This window comes from Chionomys nivalis, chromosome 8, assembly GCF_950005125.1.
Source record: "Chionomys nivalis chromosome 8, mChiNiv1.1, whole genome shotgun sequence".
NCBI classification, from domain to species: Eukaryota; Metazoa; Chordata; class Mammalia; order Rodentia; family Cricetidae; genus Chionomys; species Chionomys nivalis.
This window is the reverse complement of record NC_080093.1, coordinates 21,759,658-21,785,354: the sequence shown is the minus strand read 5'-3', so window position 1 is coordinate 21,785,354 and position 25,697 is coordinate 21,759,658. Positions and strand designations below refer to the sequence as shown.

General features: G+C 45.0%; 1 protein-coding gene across 2 annotated transcripts in view; it reads left to right on the top strand.

The window, feature by feature from the left end:
- Pde6c (phosphodiesterase 6C) overlaps window positions 1-25,697 on the top strand; it is a 37,548-nt gene that overhangs the window by 11,245 nt on the left and 606 nt on the right. The window contains exons 9-21 of one of the 2 annotated variants that reach the window (XM_057778851.1): window positions 5,082-5,231; window positions 6,137-6,280; window positions 7,583-7,651; window positions 8,409-8,555; window positions 8,792-8,899; window positions 9,319-9,428; window positions 14,399-14,486; window positions 19,058-19,158; window positions 22,063-22,170; window positions 22,265-22,328; window positions 23,064-23,138; window positions 23,226-23,309; window positions 23,801-23,957. In XM_057778851.1, the coding sequence (XP_057634834.1) occupies window positions 5,082-5,231; window positions 6,137-6,280; window positions 7,583-7,651; window positions 8,409-8,555; window positions 8,792-8,899; window positions 9,319-9,428; window positions 14,399-14,486; window positions 19,058-19,158; window positions 22,063-22,170; window positions 22,265-22,328; window positions 23,064-23,138; window positions 23,226-23,309; window positions 23,801-23,957 (1,405 nt within the window). The remainder of the gene's footprint in view (window positions 1-5,081; window positions 5,232-6,136; window positions 6,281-7,582; window positions 7,652-8,408; window positions 8,556-8,791; window positions 8,900-9,318; window positions 9,429-14,398; window positions 14,487-19,057; window positions 19,159-22,062; window positions 22,171-22,264; window positions 22,329-23,063; window positions 23,139-23,225; window positions 23,310-23,800; window positions 23,958-25,697) is intronic. The other variant, XM_057778852.1, reaches the window with a different exon arrangement.

Sequence of the window (25,697 nt, the reverse complement as noted above, 5' to 3'; positions counted from 1 at the left end):
CCTGCCTGGTCCCTCGGGCAAGGGGAGTGCTCTCTTCTTCCTTATCCACAGAATCTGAGTTACTCCTGCCTTCACAGGAGGTCTAACTAGCAAAACTCTATCTGGGCCAATGGCCTTCATGAAGCAGATTCTTCAGTAAAGGAACAAGGGGTCTGAGAGAAGAAAAATAAGAGAAGGTGGGAGATTGTATGTGTGTGTCTCTGTGTGTGCATGAATGTGCATGTGTGTGTGTCTGTATCTGTATGCAGTGCATATGTATCTGTATGTGTGTGCATATGTGTGTGTGCATATGTGTGTGCATGTGTGTGTGTGAAAGCAAGAGTGTACGCTGACACACTTCCACTCCCTCCCTTTCTTGGTTCTCTAGGGACAACAACTGAGCTTGGTGCATGGCAAGCAGGCACTCTATAGCTCTTGTCTGCATGAATGGTTGACTGGAGACATTGTATGGCCCAAAGCCAGCCCCATGGTGCCTTTCTCGGGATCCCTTCCTACAGTGTACTGTAACTAGGATCTAAAAAAGAAAAAAAAAATCTCACCAGGTTCTGGATTTTTACCTGCTTTTAATCAACATTCAGAAACCTACTTGTGGGAGAATCCACTTCCAGGAGAATCTTCCTCCACTTAGCACAGGGGAGCCCCCAGCCAGCCCCTCTGTATTTACTGTCTGGACTAAATCACTTCTGCCCACTGTCACAACTGGGTTTGAACGTTACCCCTTAGGGTTCACGTGTTGAAAGCTCAGTCCCCAAACTTATGTACATGCTATGTCTTGATGAGCGTGTTTGGAGGTGTGCAGATAGACCAGGGTGTAGCGAGAAGGCACACAGCCTTACCAGCTTCCAAAGAAAGGGAAGAGAGACTTAATCTGGCCCTTTCAGGGCCTCGTGTCCTGTAATGCTCTTTGCCGTGTTATGATTCAGTGAGCGGGGCCTCTGAGGTTATGGAGCTGGGCCCTTAGGCCTCTCAGTCTTTTAAACTAAATTTACTTAATTCTTAATAAATTACTCAGCCTGTAGTATTCCATTACAGCAGTGAAAAAGAGATCCCAGTGATAGGATTTTGGAGTTCATCTTCTTTCTAGCTTCATCGGATTCTCCAAAAGGACCTGCTCATCTTGACTCGACCTTCCCGGTCCCTTTGGAAACCAGACAGATGAGATGGCTGTACCAGAATGCTGCAGCCTCTCTTCTGTGCATGCTGGCACTCCATGCCCTGCATTTCATAGACAGTAAAGCCCTGATCTTAGTCGGGAGGAGAGACTGCCCTCCCCAGGGACACTGCTAATGTTTGTCTTTCTCCGTACTATGGAGACACGTGGAGTCCCATTGATTTCCCTAGGGTATGGATGATCCTGCCATAGTAGCAAACTAAACCCATCTTGGGAAAACCTGTTCACAGCTGTTTAGTTAAATGGAGGTTTCCCCGGCTCAGCCTGCCCATCCCTTTGCTTACCGAGGTGGAAACACACAAACACCATATGGTCCTGTTTCTTCTTGTCTCTCCCTTCCTGCACCCAGAACCTGCTCATGATTGTATTGAGCCCAGTCCTGGCCCCTAGGTCTATAGCAATTGTGTGCCAGGATAGAATACAAGTGAATGTCAGAGAGGGGAACAGCCAATGTTTTAGTGTCTGAACCTGGAGCAGCCGCTGTGGAATCAGTGAGATGGAGGTCATCCAGCAGGTGCCCACTGAGGTTTGAGGGGCTCTAGAGTCACACCATGAAAAGAATGGGGGGACCTTGCTTTAGCATCAGGATTCCCTGGAATGGGGCAAGACTCCAGTCTGCAGTAATCTCCAGAAATGCAGTATACATCGGTGTGGTATGCATGGAAATGAGCCTGTGGGAACCCCAATGGTTCAGGGCTGCTGTATTCTGCAGTCATGTTTGTTTCAAGGCCCGGCCTCCCAGATAGTAACTGATTGGCAGGACCATCCTGGAGGGCAACCAGAATCCTCTAATGGGCAATATTGACCTAGAAAACCCCAGCAGCCCTTTGCACTGAGGTGATTTTACTCCTTCTTGGGTCCATCCTTTTCTCTGTAGCCTGGACCCTGTCTATCTAGCTGCCGTTTCCAGCTCTCTCCCCACATCCCCTCCCAAACCCGCCCTGTGTACTAGTCCCCAGAGCAGATATGCGTTGGGGCATTTGCTGTCCCCGAAACACCAGCTTCCTTCCACACTCTGCCTTCCCGCTCTTATCCTGCTTCTCACCCTCGACCCTGAGTCTCATTATTCCCTGTTGTACCTAAAAATGTTAAGTGGAAAAACCAAGCATTGAAAATGAGCTGTCTGGGGATCAAACCAAGAGAGGCAGTGGTTCTCACACTGTGCTTCCTGGAGATCAATGTGTCTGTTTCCTACAGTGTTGTAACCATAACAGACAGCAAACAACAACAAAGTACCACTTACTCCTGGAAACAATCTGATAAATATGACCTTGTGGTTCTGAAGCCCAGAGTATAACATGTTTCATACTGTACTAAAATCAAGATGTGAGAGGACAGTGTTCCTCTGGGAAAACGCTAGGAAAGAACCTGTGCTCTGACCTTCCCAGCCCTTGGCCCCCATGGGCTGCTGGGATTCCATGGTTCATGGCCTCTTCCATCATCCACATCAGCAGTTGGCCCTCCAGACCCTGCTCTGCCGGATGGTCCTTCCCTGATTCTGACTTCACTGCTTTTCAGGGTCTCGGTTATTATAGGGGTCCTCCCGTAAAATCCAGGGTAGTTTCTGATTCTCAGTTAACTGATAGGTAACTATAATTTCATCTGTGAGGTCACACTCCCAGATGCTGGAGATTAGGCATAGGCACCTTTGGCCAAGGATTCTTCGTTCTGCTTACCATCAGTGATCCTTGAATTAGGCTAAGGGATCCTTCCTTTAAAGAGACGCTTAACTCTCGGGCAGCGTGGGGGCAGTGGTGGAGGAGAACATAGAATTGTCCCAGTTAGAAGTTTTTGTCCCCAAGTTAGATTTTTGTCTGTCATTTTGCCATCAAAATCTCTAATTAACAACAAAACAAACGAAGATGAACAAATAGCAAATGGACATTTATTAAAACACCCAGAAGCAGCCAGTAAAGCTTATTTTGGAAGATTTAAGATGGTACATAAAGGATGGGAATGTGGTTCCTAGGTAGTTTCCAAGGATGGACCCTTGAAAGCATTGTATATCGCATTCTTTTTTCTAAAGCTTAAAGGTCCATGCACTGAGGTTTAGTTTCTCTGCTTTTCACTCCCAGGACAATGACTAGCAATAAATGCTAGACAAGTTATTTTATATATACTTAAAATATTAAATCTCTGTCTCATCATTTAGGAACTGGTTAGTCACCCAGAAGAAAATACCATAGGCAACAGAATCTTTAAAAAAATGTTTTATTTTTATATATACTTAAAATTTTTAGTTACGTGCTGTGGCGGATTGAAAGAAACTGGCCCCAAAGGGAGTGGCATTAGAAGTGTGGTGTTGGCGTAGGTATGGTCTTGTTGGAGGAAGTGTGTCACTGCAGAGGTGGGCTTTGAGGTCTTATATATGCTCAAGTGTCTCAGACCACTTCCTGTTGCCTGTGCAAGATGTAGAACCCTCAGCTCCTTCTCTAGCACCATGTCTGCCTGCACACCACCATGCCACACCATGATGATGTTGGACTGAACCTCTGAAACTGTAGGCCACCGCATTAAATGTTTTCCTCTATAAGAGTTGCCGTGGTCACGGTGTCTCTTCACAGCAATAGAAACCCTAAGACACATGCATTCATGAAGGGTGGTGAGTGGGTGGGGTGACATGTGTGTGTGTCTGTGGATGGGTTTGTGCCTTATCTTAGCTCTTACTCTAATTTTTCTCTTCATCTACATTTTGTCTTAGGGATTTTTACCTTCTTTCTTTCTGTATATCTTACTTTCCTGCTGTCTCTATATCTGGCTGTCTGGCTTCTGCCTGGTCTCTTGCCCTGGGTGTGTCCCTTCTTTCTCTTCGTTCTCTTCTCTCATTCCTCTCCAGACCAGACTTCTCCTCCTATATATTCTCTCTCCCCGCCAGTCCTACCTGTCCCTCCCCTGCCTAGCTATTGGACTAGCTCTTTATTAGACCAATCAGGTGCCTTAGGCAGACAAGGTGAAACAAATGCAGCACATCTTTGCATAATTAAACAGATGCAGAAAAATAAAAGTAACAGAATTCAAGTAATATTCCAAAGCATAGACAATTGTAACACATCTTTGCCTGGTTAAAATTAATATTCCACAACACTGTGGTCCATGGGTCACATTTTGGGAAACACTTCTGAAGGTATTTGTCTGCATCCCTCCTACTGGCATGGGAGCATTTTGACGTAGGACCCGTGGTTGACTCCTTATAACTCTGGCAACTGGCCTGGGGCTTGACTTGCCATTGGGTCTCACAGGTTTTCATAATCACAACATAGCATAACTTGAAAGTCTATCTTGATGGGTTAGATAGGAATTATACTAAGTACTTCAACAGAAAGACCCTAACATAAGAAATCAACTACACAAACATTGCAAGATGGAAACAGTGCGAAAAGCAGAGAGGTAACGTAAGGATAAGAAGCCCTTTTCATCCCCAGGGGTACAGAGCAAAGGGGAAAGTTACAGTGTCCGAACACAGTTGCCCTAGTTCTGGTACATTTGAATGGAGAGCCTAGAGTACTTATCCTAACCACGCTCTCCTCCTAAGATTTACTTTAAAATAAGCTAAGTGGTGGTTGGGTAGTGGTCATTGTAGGTCTAGTAGAAGGGTTTATTGTGGGATGGGATAGTTTAGTTGATTCTAATAGAAGTTGAAATTTTCCATAAGAGATAAACATACACATAAGCACAAAGACACATATAAATCTAGAGAGACCCCAATAAGGACTATGGGTTGTATATTGTCTGTTTCTTGGGTTTTGGCACTGTACTGTGGTTACAGAAGATGTTTCTATTGGTGGGAACTGAGTGAAGAATTCATGGGTTTCTCTATACATTTCTTTTGAAACATCTTGTAAATCTATAGTTGTTTCAAAATTAAAAAGTGAAAATGTTAAAGTAATTTAAGTTCCCTTATTGTTTATAGAAAGGACCAGTAGATGAAACTGGCTGGGTCATTAAAAATGTCTTGTCCCTGCCTATCGTTAACAAGAAAGAAGATATTGTGGGAGTGGCTACATTTTACAACAGGAAGGACGGGAAGCCCTTTGATGAGCATGACGAGCACATCACCGAGGTAAACGTAGGAAAAATCAACAGAGCATCTGAGCATCACAAAATGATAGCGGCTGCATGGCTACTCCTTGGTCTGGAATGACGTTCTGAAGAACATTTAAGAAATGATCTCATTCTTGTGATCAAGATGCTGCTGTGTGGTTTCTTTTCTGGGTTTCTACACTGCAACCTTTTATGTTCAAGTATAAAGTTTCGATTTCACCCAAATTCTCTTCCAATCTTATAAAAACAGCAGAGAATATTTTTATCCCCCTGCCCCTTCCTCTTTTATAATCTCTCCCATTCTTGATCTCAAATGCCTGTCTAATTTTTAGATCCTACTTTATTTTATTCTGTTTGTAATTCCTTTCCTGCAGTAGGATATTCTGGAAGCATGGCGCTTTGAAAAGAAAAGCTTAGTCAGTCTTACTGTCTGGGCAATAAATTCAGATTTTTTTCCTTCTGTTGATACAAGCAGCTGGGTTGGCAGCATGGATGGGGGAAGGGGTTTGGGAAGTCCCATTCTTTAGTTGAGGAACAATTATAAATTCAGGAGAAGGGTCGGTTTTCTTCAGAAAAGAGCCTCTGAGATGCTACCCAAGCTCCAGTAAGGGTCCCACACCCACGTACATACAGACGGCACTAAGTGAGTCCGGTGGTTTAAGCACATGAAGTTGAGAGGCGGAAGTGGTGGTGGAGAGAGCAATGGGTGAAGAATTGGAATGATTTAAATAAAAGCAAACTTGATCAAAACACATTATACGCACACATGCAATTTTCAGGTAACAGCTAAAATAATAGCTTTGAAAACGAACTGGGTTGTCGCGGTGGAAGGGAGATCGCTATGGGAAAGTGCGCACATTGTTGTGCCCAGAGCAAGTTTGCTTCAGCTTTAGAGGACCTGAGTCACTGTTTCTTACACTTCAGACTTTAACCCAGTTTCTTGGATGGTCTCTCCTAAACACTGACACCTATGAGAGACTGAACAAACTGGAAAGCCGGAAGGACCTTGCACAGGAAATGATCATGAGCCGCACAAAAGCCACCCCCGATGAAATCGGCTCTATTTTGGTAAGAGGGGCATCCAGTCCTAGATGGCATTTAAGCTCAGCTTCTGGAAATCGCCTAGTGACTGGGGAGTCAGACTTAGTTCTGAGATAAGGAGAGGGGAAAACAGTAAGGTGGGGGAGGAGCTCCATCAGCCAGTGAGCTAGGTTTCCTGGAAATCCAGACTGCAGGGTTCCAATAGCACTTTGTGAAAAACAGCTCCTGGGTGTGTAGGAGCAGAAGCAGTGACACCGAGATTCAAGTATACTAGCGAGGAAAGCAATATTTTGAAGAAGAGTAATGTATCAGTCAGTCATTCTTCTCCAGTGCTGTGTAACAATCACTGTATCATCTCAGTGACCTACATTAGTAGGCATTTATGTTTTATTTACATAGCTGTGGGTTGAGCAGGCGCTGGCTGACCTTGGTGACCAAGCTATGAGTCTGGTTTGCTCTATGGCCTCTCATCTTTTGTGGACCAGCAGCAACCTGGTGACTTAAAGTCTTTGCTCACATGATGGTCTCTAAAAGTCTCACTGAAAAAAACTCACCAAATGACAGGATCAAGTCCAATGTCTTCTGATGAGGGAGCCACTAGAATTTTCCTGGCAATGTTCTAATTACCACAAAAGTAAGGGGAAACCACATTACATAAGCACTTTGTTGTTGTTGAGACAGGGTTTCTCTGTGTAGCTCTAGCTGTCCTGGGTCTATCTCTGTAGACTAGGCTCCAACTCACAGAGATTCGCCTGCCTCTGCCTCCTGAGTGCTGGGATTAAAGGCAAATGCTGCCACTACCACCCAGCCACATAATTGCTTTTATTTCTTGCTTTTTTTCTAGTCTTTTGAGTGTGTATTTAGGTGTGGTATAGTGTGGGGTATTTGGTTTTGTTTTGCTGGGGTCATTGAGAGTTGAAAGATACTTCACTAAAGCGTTAAGATGATAAAAATGGCAACACATACATGAATTAAGAGAAACTGCTATTGGCAATTGAGAGAGAGCAAGGGGGGGAGGGAGCGAGGGAGAGAGAGAGAAAGAGAGTGGGGGTGTAAGCCACCTGTTTCCTTTCTTGCCTACCTGAAGCCGATAGCTTGGTTTTAAGATGTCTACCGCTATGTTTTGGCAAGGGAGAGAACTCAATTACATTAGATTATTTCTTTGGTCTAATTCTTCCTAATCACTTGTAATAATGCTCTTCCCAAGCAGAATGGCTCAGATGTAACATGTGAAGCCTAAGTCGATTTTATCTTAACTGCCTTAATAGTAGAGGGATCAGATGGGAATCTTTGTAGGAATTTTATACTTCTACTGTTTTTCCACTATAGAAATTTAAAGAGAAGTTCCACGTAGATGCAATCGAAGAGTGTGACGAAAAGCAGCTCCTGGCCCTGTTGGTAAGAGTGTCCCTCTGACGCCCGTGCTCTCCCAGTAGACTTGGCTGGGGCACACACTCTCGCTTTGCAAGTCAATGTTGAGTTTCTTTTTCCTAGACATTTTCCAAGACTGGAAGGAAAGATTTCTTCTGAATACTGACCTTTTGGTTTCCTGCGTTTCGCCATCATTGCTCAATATGGTTCAGTCCACAGAGATCATTTACAATTGTAGTTAAACTAGATGCCTGCAAGAGGCACCTCGGGATCTAGAGAGACCACGGTTAGAGTTATCTTAGTAGCTTCCAGTTGCAGCATAGCCATCCCGGAGGGCATGCCAGGGTGACAGACCTCAGCCCTTCTGAGGGCAGGGACCATAGCGGGAGAGAAAGCACCAAGAGGGAGGAGCGGGCAGCAGCTCTGTGGTCCACCCCAGACCTGCAGGGGAACTCTGTCCAGGGACTGTTGGCTGAGTGTGGACCAAGGACTTGTACGTGGGTTTCTTTTATCATTGTATTTCTTTTTAATTACTCGATAAATTAATTGAGTGGGGATGGGGGTTGAATCACGTGCCATGGCGCACATGGTGGCGGTCAGAGGCTAACTCCTGGAGTCGGTGCTCTCCCTGCCACGTGGGTTCCGGGGACTGAACTCAGGTCACCAGTTCTGGTGCAAACACCTTGAGCTTCTGAGCCATCTCTGCAGCCCCTTTACCTTTGATACTGGGTGTGTGGCGGAACAGGCCGAATGTCACCTGCACCCACCTGTCCTGTGTCAACAGAAGGAGGACTTGCCGGACCCAAGTGCGGCAGACCTGTATGAATTCTGCTTCAGCGACTTTCCCATTACGGAGCACGAGCTGGTTAAATGCGGGCTGCGGCTGTTTTTCGAAATAAACGCGGTGGAGAAATTCAAAGTACCAGTAGAGGTCAGGAGGCATTTTGCTTGAGAAGCAGTTTGGTTCTGTTGCTGTGCCTTACTGATGTTTTCCACAGTTCCAAAGATTAGCTCAAGTTAGGATTTCGAATTATCATTAACTCTGAGAATACCATGGTTTAAGCTCTGTCAACAGGACCGACACACTTTTTTAGATAAGCGTGCCCCGGGGCCTCCTACCCTTTAGAATTCTGTTCTAAAGTCTGAGTTGTGGCCTTTGGGTAACAGGTTCTTACGAGGTGGATGTACACCGTGCGGAAAGGGTACCGCCCTGTCACCTACCACAACTGGCGGCACGGATTCAATGTGGGGCAGACCATGTTCACGCTGTTGATGGTAGGTAGCACTGTTGGAAGCTGCTGGAAGGGTTTGCAACTCTGAACAGTTCCCATCTGAGAAAGAACCAGAAACGGTTGCAGGCCGTCATGGTGTCCGATCTATTATTTGACATTCACGGACAGGATTCCACAGACGCACACCCTTCCAGAGCTGCAACCAGAGATGTGGGTCTCCCTGGGCACTCGGCTAGATTATCAATCAGAAATTCATAGGCTTGCCATCTTAAAGGCAGATCCAGACACGTCCTAGGTTTTGAAACTGCCTGGGATAACACAAGAGTCACTAAACACAAAACTAAATTTTGGTGGAAGCAAGGTGCCAAACCCCTCACCCCCGCCTCATTTGCAGTCAGACTGGGCTACACCGGGTATAAGATGTGCTGGCCTCTATAAATACGTATTCATATATCTTTCTAGACAGGACGACTAAAGAAATACTACACAGACCTTGAAGCCTTTGCCATGCTCGCGGCTGCTTTCTGCCACGATATCGACCACAGAGGCACCAATAATTTGTACCAAATGAAGTAAGTGAATGTGTGCCCTGCGCTGACGGATGCCGGTGAGGGAAGAAAGAGCTCCCCTGTCCTCCAGTACCCTCCTCTACCTCATTTATGGTCTCAGGCAGGGCTACTCTATCCCACCTCAGCTGTAGCCTTGTGGCAGCATCTGCCCTTTGCCCATGGTACTCGCATGCCTCATTCCTTTCTGCTTCCATTTCTGGGGTTCCCTAGCTGTGTTCAGGTTACTTTAATCAGAGTATTGAATTCAAATATCTGAGTATATTAATCTTAGGCATACACTAGTGTATTCCCAGGGATGGCTCCCTGCTCAGACTAAGAAGCATGTCTTTTGGGGGTTTGTAATCCTTCAATTCCTGGTCCTCTGAGGCCACCAGGACCCTCGCAGCTGCTCTGCTAGCGCATCACCATGCCCCTCCCCTTCCCTTGTGCTGAGAAAGGAAGAGTAAAGACGCAGGTGCAGACTTGTAGCGGACAGACTTAGATTTCAAGTCATTGGCTTTCTCAGCCTTGATTTCCTCATCTGGACAATAGGAATTAGGATAATGGTGTGCAGTTGCAAAGCTTAGCTGAACTACGGTGCATAGAACCCCCCAGTCACGCTCCGTTCTCAGCTCCTAACACCTGATGCAGCATCCTCCCGAAGCAGTGAAGTGTTCCAGGAACGGCTTTGGTGTGCTGGCTTGTGGGCTCCGACTACTTCCTGGATGAAAAGCCTTAGGCAACTCACTGATTCTGAGACTTGGTTTCTTAACTTGAACATGGCTATAGCATCGACCTGTCATAGATTGTTGTAGGAGTCAGGTGAGATTGTGTCTGGGAAGTGTGTGTCAGGGACTTCAGATAAAGGCGCTCCATGAGTGAAGAGCACATCTGAGCAGTCTCTTCCCACTTTGAACAACTGGGCTATCAACCTTCATTTTGAAAGGAGCATCTGCACAGAAGCTCTTTCCCAGGACATTACCATGCCTGAGGCTCTAGCCCACGCTGGCCAGTATGTCCTCCCTAAGGCAATGGTCCTGGTGGAGGGGTGAGGGGTGTCAGTGGAGTCCTCTTGTTCTGCTCCAAAGAAACTAAGACTTATTGGGCATCTCCTTTTCACTTAATTTTCTTTCTTTTGTTCTTTCTTTTACCAAGATAATGTTGCTATATAAAGCTAACCTTAATCTTATCATCTTCCCGCCTCAGCTGGGACTGCAGTTGTGTGCCTCTAAGCCTAGTGGGTTAAACACCTCCCGTGGGCTGGAGGCTGATGGACACACGTGGTAGGCCTTGTCTCACTTCACCTCCTGCTGCCTCACGTTATCCCCCCTCTCTCAGGGATGAGCAAACAGACTTGAAGATGAAGATGAAGTCAGACTTGTCCTAGGTTATAGTCAGCAGTAGAGCTAGCTGAGGCACCTTCCTGCCTGTGCTTTTCAGGGCAGATGGAGCCACATCCCGGGCCTCTCAGTGGCCTGGTATCTAATCTGTTGGTGTATTCCAGCCGTTTCCAGACATAATGAATGTATGTGACAGGAGAGTTTCATGACATCAGACTGGGACAAGGCCATCTTCTTCACCCTTGGCATGGTTGAACCCTCTGGCAGTTCCATTAAGTTCCTGGAATCAAATGTGCTCTCCAACTGACTTTCAAAACAAACAAACAAATAATAAATAAAGCCCATGGCGAGCCCCTTTATGTACTTCTGCTTCATGGAAGAATTGCTCAGGATTCTTCAGAGATACCGCTCCACTGGCAAATGCAGTCACTAGAAAGTCTGACTAAGACCAAACTGCTCTTCTCGCTCTGGTGGCGGTGGGAAGATCTCCTGCAGAGTGACCAGAGCTGTTGGGACACAGGGGACTCCTGGCTTGACCCTGCACCTTTGGTTTGATCCTTGTCTCCAGGATGTCTGACCCATTATCTCTCACACTCAGACTCTGCCCTCTGATAACACCCGAAAGCTCCCATTTTCCTGTGTGATTGTTCCAGAGTTCCTGTGGACTCTCCGCTCACTTTGTTTTCCCAGCCGGGTGGTTTTTTCCCATCCTTTGTGTGTTTGTAGATTTCTTTTCCCTCTCATCCCCTTTGCTCTCTTATTTTTTTGGTTCTCTGATATTTCTGTCTCCTTGGACAAATGCAGCAGCTATCAGAAGAATATTGAGAACGACAGCTTTTCCTTTAGCGTCCTCTCTACATCTCCTGTATTTTGCAGTCTGCCCTTGACTATTTTCTGTAGTGGAGGACCCGTCTGCTCAAGGTGGGCTCTCCCTCTATTCTGGTATGAGTCTAACAAGGGACTCTTTGACGTTGACCTGAAATTTGTCTCCCTTCTATATAATTTCTATTTCTCCTTGTTTGGATCTCTGGAGCTGCAGGGATTAGTGTGGGTTCTCACCCATTGTCCCTTCTTCATGCATTAAAGAGAATTAGAACATCTTTCTTACCAAAATATTTGCTTTCCAGGCTGAACACACTAAGATTTTGAAAACTTTGAGGCATTTGCCTAGGAGGAATAGGGTCTTGCTACACAGTGAAAGCTGACTCCAACTCACGATCCTCCTGCCTCAGCTTCCTGCATGCTGGGATTATAGGCGTGTGCCACCCCACCGGGCTTGAACTGCTCTTCAAGCGGTAGTTCCTACAGCATAGTTGTTTATAATGATTCTCTGTACTCCAGCATTTTCATGCCATGTCCTTCCTTCCTTCCTTCCTTCCTTCCTTCCTTCCTTCCTTCCTTCCTTCCTTCCTTCCTTCCTTCCTTTTCTTTCTTTTCTCTCTTTCTCTCTTTCTTTATTTTAGTTTTTCGAGGTATGGTTTCTCTAAATCTCTGGTTGTTCTGGAACCCACTCTGTAGACTAGTTTCCCAATAACAAATTTGACCAATTTAAATTTTTAATAATTTGTATTAGTTCTTTGAGATTTTGTACATGTTTTAGTCATATTTACCCCTTTTTGTTCTGACTCTTCCCAGATTCACCCCTTCCCCTCCACATCCACTTTGTGTCTTCTTGCCCACCAAAACCAGTTTGTGCTGCCCAAATGCTCTTCACTGTGTGGTCTTCCACTGGGGCCTGAGCTGTTTATCAGGGGCTGCACACTTAGAGGAAACCGACCCTTCCTTTTCCCAGAAGCTAATCATTGTTGATAGTGCCAATAGCGCTACGGGTAGGAGCAGGAGTTTGTGTTCATCTCCTACTCCATCCTGGGATCTGGTCTGGCTCGGGTTGGCAATGGTCTTGTGCACGGTGTCACCCCACTGTGAGTTCACGGGAGCAGCTGCCCTGCTGTGTGTAGAAGACCTGAGTTCCTCGGGGTCATCCACTGCCTCTGGCTCTTTGCCTCTCTCTGCCCCGGTTTAGACACTAGACATCTGCTCCCTATTGCACAGTGATCCCTGAGCCGTGGGAGGAGGCGGTGCAGGCTCTGTGTCCCATTTAGGGCTGAGTTTTCTGTAGTCTCTTAAAGGAATTAAACATTTCACTCTCTTCTAATTGAAACTGAACTAAAAAAAAAAAATCTCTGGTGCTGATATCCTGTAGAACTAAAATATTTGTTTTAAGTGGTCAATTATAATATTGGCTACTGCGCCCACGGTGGCTTGGCCATGCCTCCTCCTCACAAAGGCCTGTTCTTTGTGGTATGAAATGAGAATGTTCTAGGGCTGCCACCCAGCTTTCCGGTATTATCCTTCAAAAGATCTGTTTGTCTTTTTCTGGAAAATCCTCCCATAACCTGCAGAATTTTGGTCTCGAGCTCTTGTCACTTTTCTTCCTTTTTTTTTTTCTTTGTTTGTTTGTTTTTGAGACAGGCGTTCTCTGTGTAACAGCTTTGGCTCTTGTAGACGAGGCTAGCTTTGAACTCGCAGAGATCCACCTGCTTCTGTCTCCAGAGTGCTGGCATTAAAGGCGTGGCCAGCATTGCTTGGCTGCCTTTTACCTTCCTGTTTACCCTGTGTCTTCCCCTCCAGCGCAGGTGGTGCTGAAGAACAATGTTATCAAGGGAGTGGGGTCTTCACTCGCACCGTCTTGTAGTTCTTAACAAAGGGAGGATCTTAATCTCAAATGTATGCTATTACCTCGGGGAGGAAAGAAATAGCACTTTTACTGACTTGCAATTGTTTCCTGGGATTATTAATTAATGAATTTAATTAGTTTATGGTTTTTGAGACAGGATCATACTATGTAGCCCAAGCTGGTCTCAGTCTTGTAATCCTCCCTCCCTCAACTTTTTGGTTACAGGTTTGTGATCCCCAGGCTCAGCTTGGAAACTCTTTTTTTTTTTTTTTTTAAATTTATTTATTTATTATGTATACAGCATTCTGCCTCCATGTATGCCCGCATGACAGAAGAGGGCGCCAGATCTCATTACAGATGGTTGTGAGCCACCATGTGGTTGCCGGGAATTGAACTCAGGGATTTTGGAAGAGTAGCCAGTGCTCTTAACCACTGAGCCATCTCTCCAGCCTTCAGCTTGGAAACTCTTAATAGACACTTTCTATACAGAGAATTCATGAGCTTCTACAATTGCTGGATGTTACATAAGTCATAGGATGGCACCACATATCCAGAGAACCTAACGATTTTACCTATAGATCAAACTTAATAGTCTAAATAATTCAACCACTTGGACATGGCTCCCTGCCCCCTTTATTTTTCACTTTTTGGAGACAGGGTCTCAGTATGCATGTAGCTCTGGCTGTCCTGAATTCCTTATGTGGATCAGGCTGGCCTTGCACTCACAGAGCGCCATCAGCCTGCTTCCCGAATGGCAAGATTAAAGGTGTGCACCACCATGCCTGGCAAGTAACTCTCTTACCTTCTAAATTAAAAATATTTTTTTCCAAAAGTTTGTATTTGTTTATTTTCATAGACATTGAGTGGGGAAAGAGATGAGACATAAACGGGAACTCTAGAAGAGCGAAGGTGCTGTGTGGGTGGATTTCTGTGTGATCTCTAAACGGAAGATCTTTGCCGTATCCTTTTCATCCTAGGTCCACATCTCCACTTGCAAAGCTTCATGGGACTTCCATTTTAGAGCGACATCACCTGGAATACAGCAAGACTCTCCTGCAGGATGAGGTATGAGAGTTTTTCTCTTGGGAAGCTTACAGGTTCTGGATCTAAGACTATCCCAAGTACCCGGGGGGAGCATTGGTCTTCAGTGAAAACACTGGCGCTGTGTCCCCCTGTCCAAATATAGTTTGCATGCCCCTGCCTCAGTGCAATGGCAGAAGTTGCTATACCGCATCCAGATTTTGAAATACCAAGCTGCAAGTAGTTAAGACCTAGAAGAAAAGAGGCACAAAAGTCACAGAATCATTGGTAGAGAATTCAGAAGAACTCTGGGCACCCTGACCATCTATTTATAAATGTAAAGGGGACTAACAGCTATGCAGACACTATTTTTCTTACTCATGGGGCACACCCCGCAGAGTGTGGTAGGACCTTGGAGAAAGTCAAGTTTTGGTAATGTAAGCTCGGATGACGATATAAGATAAAATCAAATCGCTTCCACAAGAGAGGCCCTGTATCAAGCTCCATTCATGGGAGATAAAGGGGAGGGGTCCGGATCACTTAGGCAGGAAGTGGCTCCCAGGTCCTTGAAGCCAGAGGACGGGCACTCACTGTATACCACTAACCTTCTGTAGGGCAAAGCTACGCTGCTTCCCCTTGCTAACTTTATTTCAGGATTCTGAGCATGTCAAACAACTCAAAGGACTTGTTTTTAGAATGAAAGAAATCGTTTTACATAGACAGAGAATCTGCTTAGCATTATATGTTCCCGGAAAAACGCTGCACTCTGGACGGTGGACTTACCCTCACCTTCTGTAATGAGGTCCTGTTAAAGGCCGAGGAAGGGAATAGAGAAGTCTGTTTCGGTCTAGAGATAGAACACACCTCAGGACCTGGGCGACACCTGTTAGGACGATGGAAAGGAAGGGGGAATGGAAGGGATGCAGGAAGGTGAGAATCCCTTGTTGAGGGCCTAGATTGTTAGAAACCTTTGTTTCGCGCTGTGGGACAGTCTTCATGGGGCAGTATTCCTGAAGAAGTATTTTCTGGGCACCCCTCTTCCACACCACAGCGAGGCAAAGTCATTTGTGATCTGTCAGTCCTGCTACGCTTCGTAAGGCAAATCTGTTTACATAACTTCAGCTGAGTTTCCCACCACATAACTTAGAAGGCGCCCACCAGCTTACATGTTTTCAGTTTTGACAGTTTATAATAGAGATACCCTTTTTTGTTTGGTTTGGTTTTGGTTTTTCGAGACAAGTTTTCTCTGTGTAACAGCCCTAGCTGTCCTGGAACTTGCGCTGTAGACCAGGCTGGTCTTGAACTCACAGAGATCCGCCTATCTCTGCCTCCCCACTGCTGGGATTAAAGGCAGGCGCCACCACCGCCGGCAGAGGTACACTTTTCTGTCTGTTTTGCATGGTCTCTATTTTGCAGTCTCACCTGCTGTGCTGGCTACTCTTGGTCAGTCACTCGACACAGCCAGGGAGAAGGAGCCTCTGCTGAGGAGTCTCCTCCATCAGTTTTAGCCTGTGGGCAGTGCTACCCCTGGGCAGGAGGTTCTGGGTTGTACAAGAAAGTTTGCTGAGCGTGAGCACTAGGAAGAAGCAAGTAAGAAGTGTTCCTTTGTCAGAGTCTGCCTTCAGCTCAGGCCTCAGGTTCTTGCTGTTGCTTCCCCCAATGATCGGCTGTAATCTTCAAGCTAAATCAAACCGCTTCCTCTCCATATTGCTTCAGGTTAAGGTGTTGCCAGCGTCAGAGATGCAAACTAGAAAGCCTGACTTTGATGGCTGTGCAAACGATTGTTATTCTTTCTGAAAAGGAATATTGCCTCTCAGTAATTTATACTGTCTCTTCAAGGACTGTCTGCAGTGCCATGCAGCCCTGATGGCAGATGTGTAAACCTCTGTCTACATGGTTGCTAGACAACACAATCACACAGTTCATTTATGAGCAGTTAAATTGATCACAAAAAATTGACGCTTTAGCTCATAATATCTGTCTTTTATATTTTAGAAAACAGTGTAGCTCTTTTTATTATTCTGTAAGGAAAATCAGCCCATTAAAAGTTTTCATATTTTTAACAGGAGGAATCCTTGGAATTTGTTCAGCAATCTTGTCTCTTGTGGTCATCACTCAAGCATTTTGCTTTTCAGATTGTAGTACACTGAACTGAAATGTCCTTATCTTTCATAGACAGGGCTGTCTGTATTCCAAACTAGATAGAAAGCAGCTTGTGACCCAAGTGACTAGGTAGAGATATTGTTAGCTAAATTTGTAAGAATACATACACATGCATACACACACACACACAAACACACACACACACACCAGCTAAGCAATTAGGGGCTGGCCTGGCTAGAAGTGGACTAGAGACTAGGCCTCCTGGCTTGTCTGGGCACACCTGCCTCTTTCTATATAATGTCTTCAGAACAATGTGCAGGGATAGAGAGATGAAGTATTACATGCTTATATATTTTAAGAATTAATAACGTAGGAATTAGAAAAAACACCCTGTCTCGATTATAAAAGTTCAAGTAATCGATGAAATATGAAGGAAAAGTATTAACGAAAAGGGCAGCGTTCACCCTTCTACCACGGGACGAGCTTCGCTGCTATAGCATGGTGGTGTGGTATGTAGTGGAATGCCTGTGACCCGGACACTTAGGAGGGAGAGGCAGAAGAGTGGGAATCCAAGGTTCTTGGCCACACAGCCTGGGCTACATGAAGCCATGCCTTAAAAAAAAAAAAAAAAAAAAAAAAAAAATATATATATATATATATATATATATATATATACATATATATACAGAGAAAACCCACTCAGGATCTGAACTGAGATGCCTAGTGAAGTCATTGTGAATAGTCTCAAGTAGAAATATGATTTTAGTCCAGACATTTTTTTTCCTGTAATCTGGGACTTTACAGGCTATTGCTTGACTGTCCACCTAAAAACACTGACTGTAGTTGCAACAAATGAACTCAATGTTTTAACAAAACAACAAAATACATTCCTGTCCACGAGTTATGTTTGCCTTGAAAAATGCCAGTTCTAGTTCCAGATGATGTAAAAAGATGGCCTCCATGAAAGCTTGTCATGTCTAGAACAAAGGTCGTCTGGAATGGCTGACAGCCAGATTTGGTTTGGGGTTGAACACCTTGTTTAGTTTCATTTTAAACAGGAGCTGATCTCAAGCTCTATATGATAAATAATATTATCACAATAGAGATATAATAGTGAGTTAACATGTAGAAATTTTAATTTCTGAGTGATTCCCCAGGTTTGCTTCACTGGAGTTAACCTTGCACGGGTCTTTATTGAGCACAGACCATGAGTTAGGCAGCTGAGAAGACAAGTTGATCCCATCTGAGAAAACAAGGGCAGATGCTAGGGCTGTGTCCAGTATACACCGCTGTCAGTGGTGAAGCTGGGACCTGGCCCTGGCTTCTTGCTGAAAGACAGGATGGGGTAAAAACTGAAAACCCTCACTGTGTGGACAGGCCACATGGGTTCAGATATCACACCTGCCCTATTTGGCGGTTTAACGCAAAGCAAGTTGCTTAACATCTCTGTGTTATGGTTTGCCAGAGATTAAAAACATTCATGAAGCACTGAGAAGCTGGTAGAGACACAAGCTCCTCAACATTCCACTCTATATAGGATTCCTCCTGTCTCCACACGGGCCTACAGCCTTCCGCCTTTCTCTCTCCCGGGGAATGGTCCTGTGTTTCGTCACTATCGCCTTCATGTGGCAAAACCATTGTCCATCTGTCCTCTGTCCTGCAGGGCTAAAATGGTCATCCAGAAAACCATGACTTTCAGTAACCACTCCCACTGCCTATTCTGGTTATCTAGAAAACAAAGGAATAAAACTGATTCCAACACAAAGATTATTAATGAAAGACTCTGAAGAAAAAATTTACTAATTCTTTATAAAATACTTCAGAACATTTTAAGGATAACACGGGGAGGGTCATTGCACCCCCCCCAATATATGTGGATATTAACACAGTTGGCAGTTTCTGAGAGACAGTGGTCTCATGTTACTCTAGAATCGGATGGTCAGCAGTGCCACATGGCTGACCATTGGGCATCCCCCTTTTCTACAAAAAGGTTTTATTTTATTGTTGTGTTTTCACATGGTCCTGAAAGAGGACAAGTGATTTATTCTAAAAATGTAGATATAGAGTAGCTGAACCTATTTTTAGAGTTTAAATGACCTACTCAACATAGAGTAGAGATGAGTACTTAGACTGTGAGATAAACAAAAATAGACAGCGGGGCTTGAAGAGACGGCTCAGCGGTTAAGAGCACTGGCTGTTTATCCAGAGGTCCTGAGTCCAGTTCCCAGCATCCACATGGTGGCTCACAACTGTCTGTAACTCCAGCTCCAGGACATCTGACACCCTCACACAGATCTACACACAGTTAAGACACTAATGCACACAAAATAAAAATAAATAAATGATTTAAAAAAAAAAACAGACACCAAAAAATGCTGAACGACAGGCTATATCAGCTCCCTAAGTGTGGTTTGATTTGTTTGTTTGTTGAATCAAAGGTCAATTGGTGGTTGTGTTCTATTGTGAATTGATGAATTGAATTCATCCTTTCTTGTGAACTGTTCACCTTGCAGAGTTTAAACATCTTCCAGAATCTAAACAAGCGGCAGTTTGAAACAGTGATCCATTTGTTTGAGGTTGCAATCATAGCAACTGACCTGGCGTTGTATTTCAAGTAAGTATAAGGATGGGTATCAGAATGCTCCTGAGCCCGGTGTGGTTCTGCCTTCCATGACCTGCCCTGAAGTTAAAAGGCTTGTTCACGTGCCTGGAGAGATGGCTCATTCCTTGTGAGCGTTTGATATTCTTGCAGAGGACTGGAGTTGGATTCCCGGGACCCACGTTCACAATGGCCTCGAACTCTGGCTTCAGAGGTATAATGTTCCACCTGGGCTCTGTAGGCATCCACGCATAGGCACACATTTTTAAAAGCAGGCTCAGAAATCTTTCTTTTTGGAACATCAGTTATCCTCAAGATAGTTGACTGACAGTGAACGTACTCTATTTGGAGATAAACTTTGAAAGCACAAGCCTGCCCTGTTAAAGGGCTTGTGATGTGAGGCCGTACAGAGGGGACAGCGGTGCTGGGCCTGAAGAAGAAGGTCACGAAACTGCCCGCCATGGCGACGTGTCCTGGTGATTCACCATGGTCCATGGGCTAGTTTGTAACTGGGTTTGTTCAGAGGTAGAATGCTTGCCCAGAATCTGGTATGTGCTATTTCAGGCTCAGAAATTTAATCCTGTGAGAGTTTTGGATTGAACAATCTTGATGATTCTAAGACACAAAGTAAACTTATAGAACTTGAGTTTTCACACGGCAGAGGACGAAGGAGACCGGATGTGCACATTCTCTCCTAAGTGAAATGAAGTTTCGTGGTGAACGTTAATTAGAAAGAGGTGGGCTATTTACAGGATCCAAATATTTGGTGACTTTGGCACTGTCAAATTTTGCCCTGATCATCTTCCTTAAAAATCTAACTATTAAACAGCCCGGCTATGATTACAAATGCCTGGGATAACATCATGGTATCCAGACACCCAGGGCTCACACCCCACCAGTGGGAACCCATCATGTCATAAGTGCTTCAAAATTGTGGGTTTTTTTTTTTTTTTTTTTTTTTTTTTTTTGGTTTTTCGAGACAGGGTTTCTCTGTAGCTTTGGTGCCCATCCGGGAACTAGCTCTTGTAGACCAGGCTGGCCTCGAACTCCCAGAGATCCGCCTGCCTCTGCCTCCTGAGTGCTGGGATTAAAGGCGTGCGCCACCACCGCCCGGCTGTTTGTTTGTTTTTGAGGCAGGGTTTCTCTGTGAAGCCCTGGCTATCCTGAACTCACTCTGCAGACCAGGCTGGCCTCCAACTCATTGAGATCCGCCTGCCTCTGGCTTCTAAGTGCAGGGATTAATGGTTTACACCGCCACCACCTGGCTCAGAATTAAGTTTTTTTGTTTTTTGTTTTTTTTTTTTGTTTGTTTTTGTTTTGTTTTGTTTTTCGAGACAGGGTTTCTCTGTGGTTTTGGAGCCTGTCCTGGAACTAGCTCTTGTAGACCAGGCTAGTCTCGAACTCACAGAGATCAGCCTGCCTCTGCCTCCCGTGTGCTGGGATTAAGGAATTAAGTTTTTAAGGGCAGATGCAGAAGCAGTGTTGCAGCTGGAGCACTCCCGCCACCGTTCCATCACAGAAAACCCTCTTACTTTCCAGAGAGAGCCATCTGCTACTGAAATGTTCCATCCTTTCCACTCATACTCCTACGTGGCACTGCTGGGTGCATCTCGAATTTTTCCCCATCTATCACACCATACTGTCTGTAAATATCTTTCTGCAGCTCTCTTTTCACACACAGCATTTTGTTTTAAAGATTTGCCTTTGGTGACATGACACTTCTAGATTGATTAAAAGTATTCATGTTGAAGCACTTCAAGTGGATGATATGGCATTCACTAACACGCCAGATTCAAGACAAGACCCTGAGGAAACAAACATGCAATTTAAAATTAGTGAAAGGACCGGCAAGTGGGGTAATAGGTAAAGCAAATGCTGTTTAAGTACGGAGATCCGAGTCTAGATTCCTCAGCACCAGACCAAAAGCTGAGGGTGACAGTGACCAACTGGAACCCCAGCATAAGGAGGGACTATTAGTGAGGACAGCTGGAAAGATGTCCACCTCTGGCTTTTACACATAGATAGATGGGCACTCCCCTCCCCCACACAAACAAGTACATATACAGAGATAGATAGATAGATAGATAGATAGATAGATAGATAGATAGATAGATGATAGGTAGCTAGATAGACAGATAGATGATAGATAGATGATAGAGAGTAAATTGAAAGAAAAGATTTGCCATTGGTAATACACAGAGAGTCAATTCACTTGCTTCAATTGTACTGCATTTAACTGCTGGATAGACAATAACACCCTTACACTCCTACACATAAATAAGTTCAGATTGTGTATTATCTCCAATATTGTCTACAAGGCTACATTGCAGATCACTGTGCATATATGTGGGTTTCTAAATATAATGGTGGGAGTATGGTGGGGTGCATATGTGTTTTGTGCATATGCCACCTTGCAGCGTTGGGCTCCACCATTTACATCCTATCCGCAGCACGTCAGGGCCCTCTGATCCCATATCTGAAGTACTCTTGATCTGGACACATTGGATTTCGGTTTGCTAACTTATTGAGTATGAGAAGATACCCTACTGTTTAGGTCTGTATTTCCCATGTATGATGAGACCAATCATCCATGTATTTTGGCTTCTGTGTTTTTGTTGGGCAGTGTGTTAAGATGGTACAGCTCCTGGCCTTTGTGTTTCTGTTGTGCTTTTTCCTTGTTTGAACTTTTGGTTTTACTGCATTCCAACTTTCATGGGTTCTCCCCACTCTGTGGTTTGTGCTTTTTCTGCCTCCAGCCCTCTCCATGCCAGAGATAGTCAGAAGTGCCTGCCCTCTATCCTGGCTCTCGGCCCCTGCTAGGCAGACAGCCTAAGGCAGAGTGGGAACACAGACTATGAAAAGTGCACACTAAAGATCCTTTTCTGTGCAAATGTTGATGCACAGCTGCATCTTTTCCAGGAAGAGAACCATGTTTCAGAAGATTGTTGACGCCTGTGAGCAGATGCAAAGTGAAGAAGAAGCCATCAAATACATAACCGCCGACCCAACCAAAAAGGAGGTCATAATGTGAGCAGCAGAATATTAATTCCTTTTTTTTAAAAAGCAAAACAGCACGTTTTGTATTTTTTTCTAGTTTAATAATTTTTCTTTTCTTCATAAGGGCCATGATGATGACTGCCTGCGACCTGTCTGCCATCACCAAGCCCTGGGAGGTACAGAGTCAGGCAAGTCCCATAGCCTTCCTGGTCTGTCACACACCTGTGACCCTGTCACACGCCTGTGACCTGTCTGCTATCATTAAGCCTTGGGCGGTGCAGTTAGGCAAACCCCACAGCATTTCCTGTCACACACTTAAGACCCGTCACACACCTGTCTGCCATCATCAAACCCTGGGAAGTGCAGAGTCAGGCAAGTCCCAAGGCATTTCTTTTCTTGACACACATCAGGCCCTGTCTAAATCCCATGGAAAGCCACACAGTGATCTCTGGCAACCCCGGAGTCCTATTCTAATTTTTACAAACAGCAACGGGTCAGCAGATTATTGGATCATGTCCCAGAACAAGAAAAACACAGAAGGGTTTGAAAAGAAAATGGAGGGGGGGTGAAAGTGGGGGACAGAATTCCTTATTATTGGCTATAAAATGTTTATGTGGAATTCATCAGGCATGGTCATTCAGACCTGTAATCTGATTGCTCATGAAGAGATTGAGGCAGGAGGATACAGGATTCAATGATAGCCTGGGCTACATAATAAGACCCATCATGAACCCTCCAGTAGGAAGAAAACCCTTCCTATTTCAGAATAACCTGTAAGTGGCAACTCTTTTATAACTTCAGCTTTCTTGATGACGCCTCAAGGCACTGACTGGAAATCCTACCCTCGGATGTCACTCATGCTAACGTGACAAAAGCTCTCTGCTAATCGTGGGTACCACAAACCGTGCCTCTGTTCTTTGCAGGTAGCACTTCTGGTTGCAAATGAATTTTGGGAACAAGGCGATTTGGAAAGGACAGTGCTGCAGCAGCAACCGATTGTAAAGACCTCGTCATACCATGTTACGCATTCAAAACCATCCGTAAATCGCAGGAAACCGTCTTAAAGGGGTTTCTTCTCTTTCTAGCCTATGATGGACAGAACCAAAAAAGATGAACTTCCCAAACTTCAAGTGGGATTTATTGATTTTGTTTGTACTTTTGTATATAAGGTATGTAAACAAATTATTTGAATGAACTGTATAATCATTCCAATGATAATTTTTCTTTCAAACAATAACTAGAGTGAGCCAGGTGTGGAGGTGCATACCTGTAATCCCAGCACTAAGGAGGCAGGGGGATCAGAGTTCAAAGTCATCTTGGTAAGTTTCAGGCCAACTTGGGCTATACAGCAAGACCTTGCCTAAAAAACAAACAAAAGTAAAAAAAAAAAAGTTACCAATGAAGAAAACCATTAGGCCATTTCCTCCGTAGTATTTTGAGCACTGACTTTGATTTATTCAGAGTGGAATAAAATGCACAAGAGCCACGCACAAACCCCCTTGACATCAAAGAGCACCTGCCTTCCCCATGCTTCAGAAGCACCCAGGCTCATCCCAGTAGCTCCAGACACCGCCCACCTCCCAGCTTCTCTTCCACAGATGAACACTACTGAAAGTCAACTGTAGGACTAACTAGTTTCCCCGCCTCAAATTCTCCGTAGGAGTTCTCCCGTTTCCACACAGAGATTACCCCCATGCTGACCGGCCTTCAGAAGAACAGGGTGGAATGGAAATCGCTCGCAGAGGAGTATGAGGCCAAGGTGAGGGTGGCCGAAGAGGAGGCAGGAAAGCAGGAAGAAGGAGCCACGGATGAGAAAGGTTAGCAGGAGCCCGAGTCTGCATGTGTGAGTGTGGGGGTGGCTGAGTGGGTGTCACATGACAAAAATACAGACCGTATGTGCTAGCAGGAACCCTACTTCGCGGATCCAGGCAGGTAAGTGTAAGAAGTTCGTGGTTCATATTGATAGCAAAATGCTGGGCTGGGTTGGAGCTCAATGGTAGAGCATTTCCTCACATTGCAGAAAGCAGAATGCTGAGCTGGTGGTGTGGGTTACCCACGGATGTTCATGTGCGTTTATGAGTGTTGGTGTGGGGGCCTGAGGAACTGTGCACCTTGTTATTGGCAGGTTTTGTCACTGGTCTGGGGCTCACCTATTTAGCCAAGGCTGCTGGCTGGCAAGACCTATGTATCTGCCTTCTCCTACCTCCCCAGTAATGGGATGACAAGCGTGTACCACCATGCCCAGCTTTTTCATGAGGGTACTGAGAATCAGATTCGGGTCCTTGAGCCTGAGCTGGCAAGCCCTTTCCTATTGAGCTGTTCCTATTGGCAGAGAAACCATCTCTGGGTGGGAGGCCCTGCAAGAAGGTGTTTTTAAATAACTCTGCTCAGATTTTAATTAGTTCATTGAGAATAGGAATATTTGCCTTACGAGTTATAGATGCCTTTCAATAGAATAAAAATGGGAGTTTCTGATGCCTTCAGGCCCACCCATTAAAATACTCGCAAGGTATGTGTTCTCACAAGGCTGTGTCAGACAGACCTTGGGGGAAAGACAGAGACCTTATCTCCAAGCTCTTACCTCTGAGGGAGAGCTGGGCATTAAGCAACCAATGCATAATCTGACAGTGAGCCTTGGAGAAAGCATGGGGTGTATACTAAGAGCAGAGGAAGGCTTCCTAGAAAGGGATTGTCTGTGCTGAGGTCCCAAGACCGTAAGCCCCAACCCACACAAAGGAGCAGAGGTGGATGCAGAAGAAAACAAAGCAGGGCATGTAAAATAACTACTGAATGGCTTGGAGGGATGGCTCAGCCTGAAAAGGCGAGGCTCACAGCCAAAACAACTGCTGAAGTGGGAATAAGTTTGGGGTAGCAGAACCATTTAAAAACACGTCTATGAATAGTCAAGAGAGGGCAGAAGCCCGATACCAGATGAAGATGGCAGTGTAGGCAGCTGACCTAGAGAACAGAGCCTGTAGTCAGCTGCATTACAGTCGGCAGGGGCTGCACAGGACGGTCTGAGCCGCACTCCAGGAAGGCAGCAGAGATCTTGACTAGTTTGTTAAACTTGTGAAATTACTTTGTCTCTTCCGTTAGAATGTGAGTCCATGAGAAGTCCTAGGACTAAGAAATTTGATGAGAAAGATACTGTCCCCTTTTCCAAGTGGCTCCTATATTTATTGTCTTCATTCTTTAATACAATATTTCTATCAATTCTTTGAGAATTTCATGTAGATGCACAACGCATTTTGGTCGTTCTAACTCCAACCCCTCCCGATTCCTCCCAGAGTGGACACAGGTCTTCTCTCCATTATTTGCATACATTTATTTCTAATTTCTGTCTACTACTTGGAGAGCTCGTTGAGAATTAAGACCATTGTGCTCCTGGGTTTCAGTGTTTGCTCCTCCAGCTCAGAGTCTAACTTGTTTAATTTCACTGAAACAGAAATGATAACTGCTTATCAAGTTTCATTTTATTTTGTTTTTTTTGAGAGAGCCTATGCAGCTGTCTAGAACTCACAGAGATCAGCCTGTCTCTGTCTTCCGAGTGCTGGGGT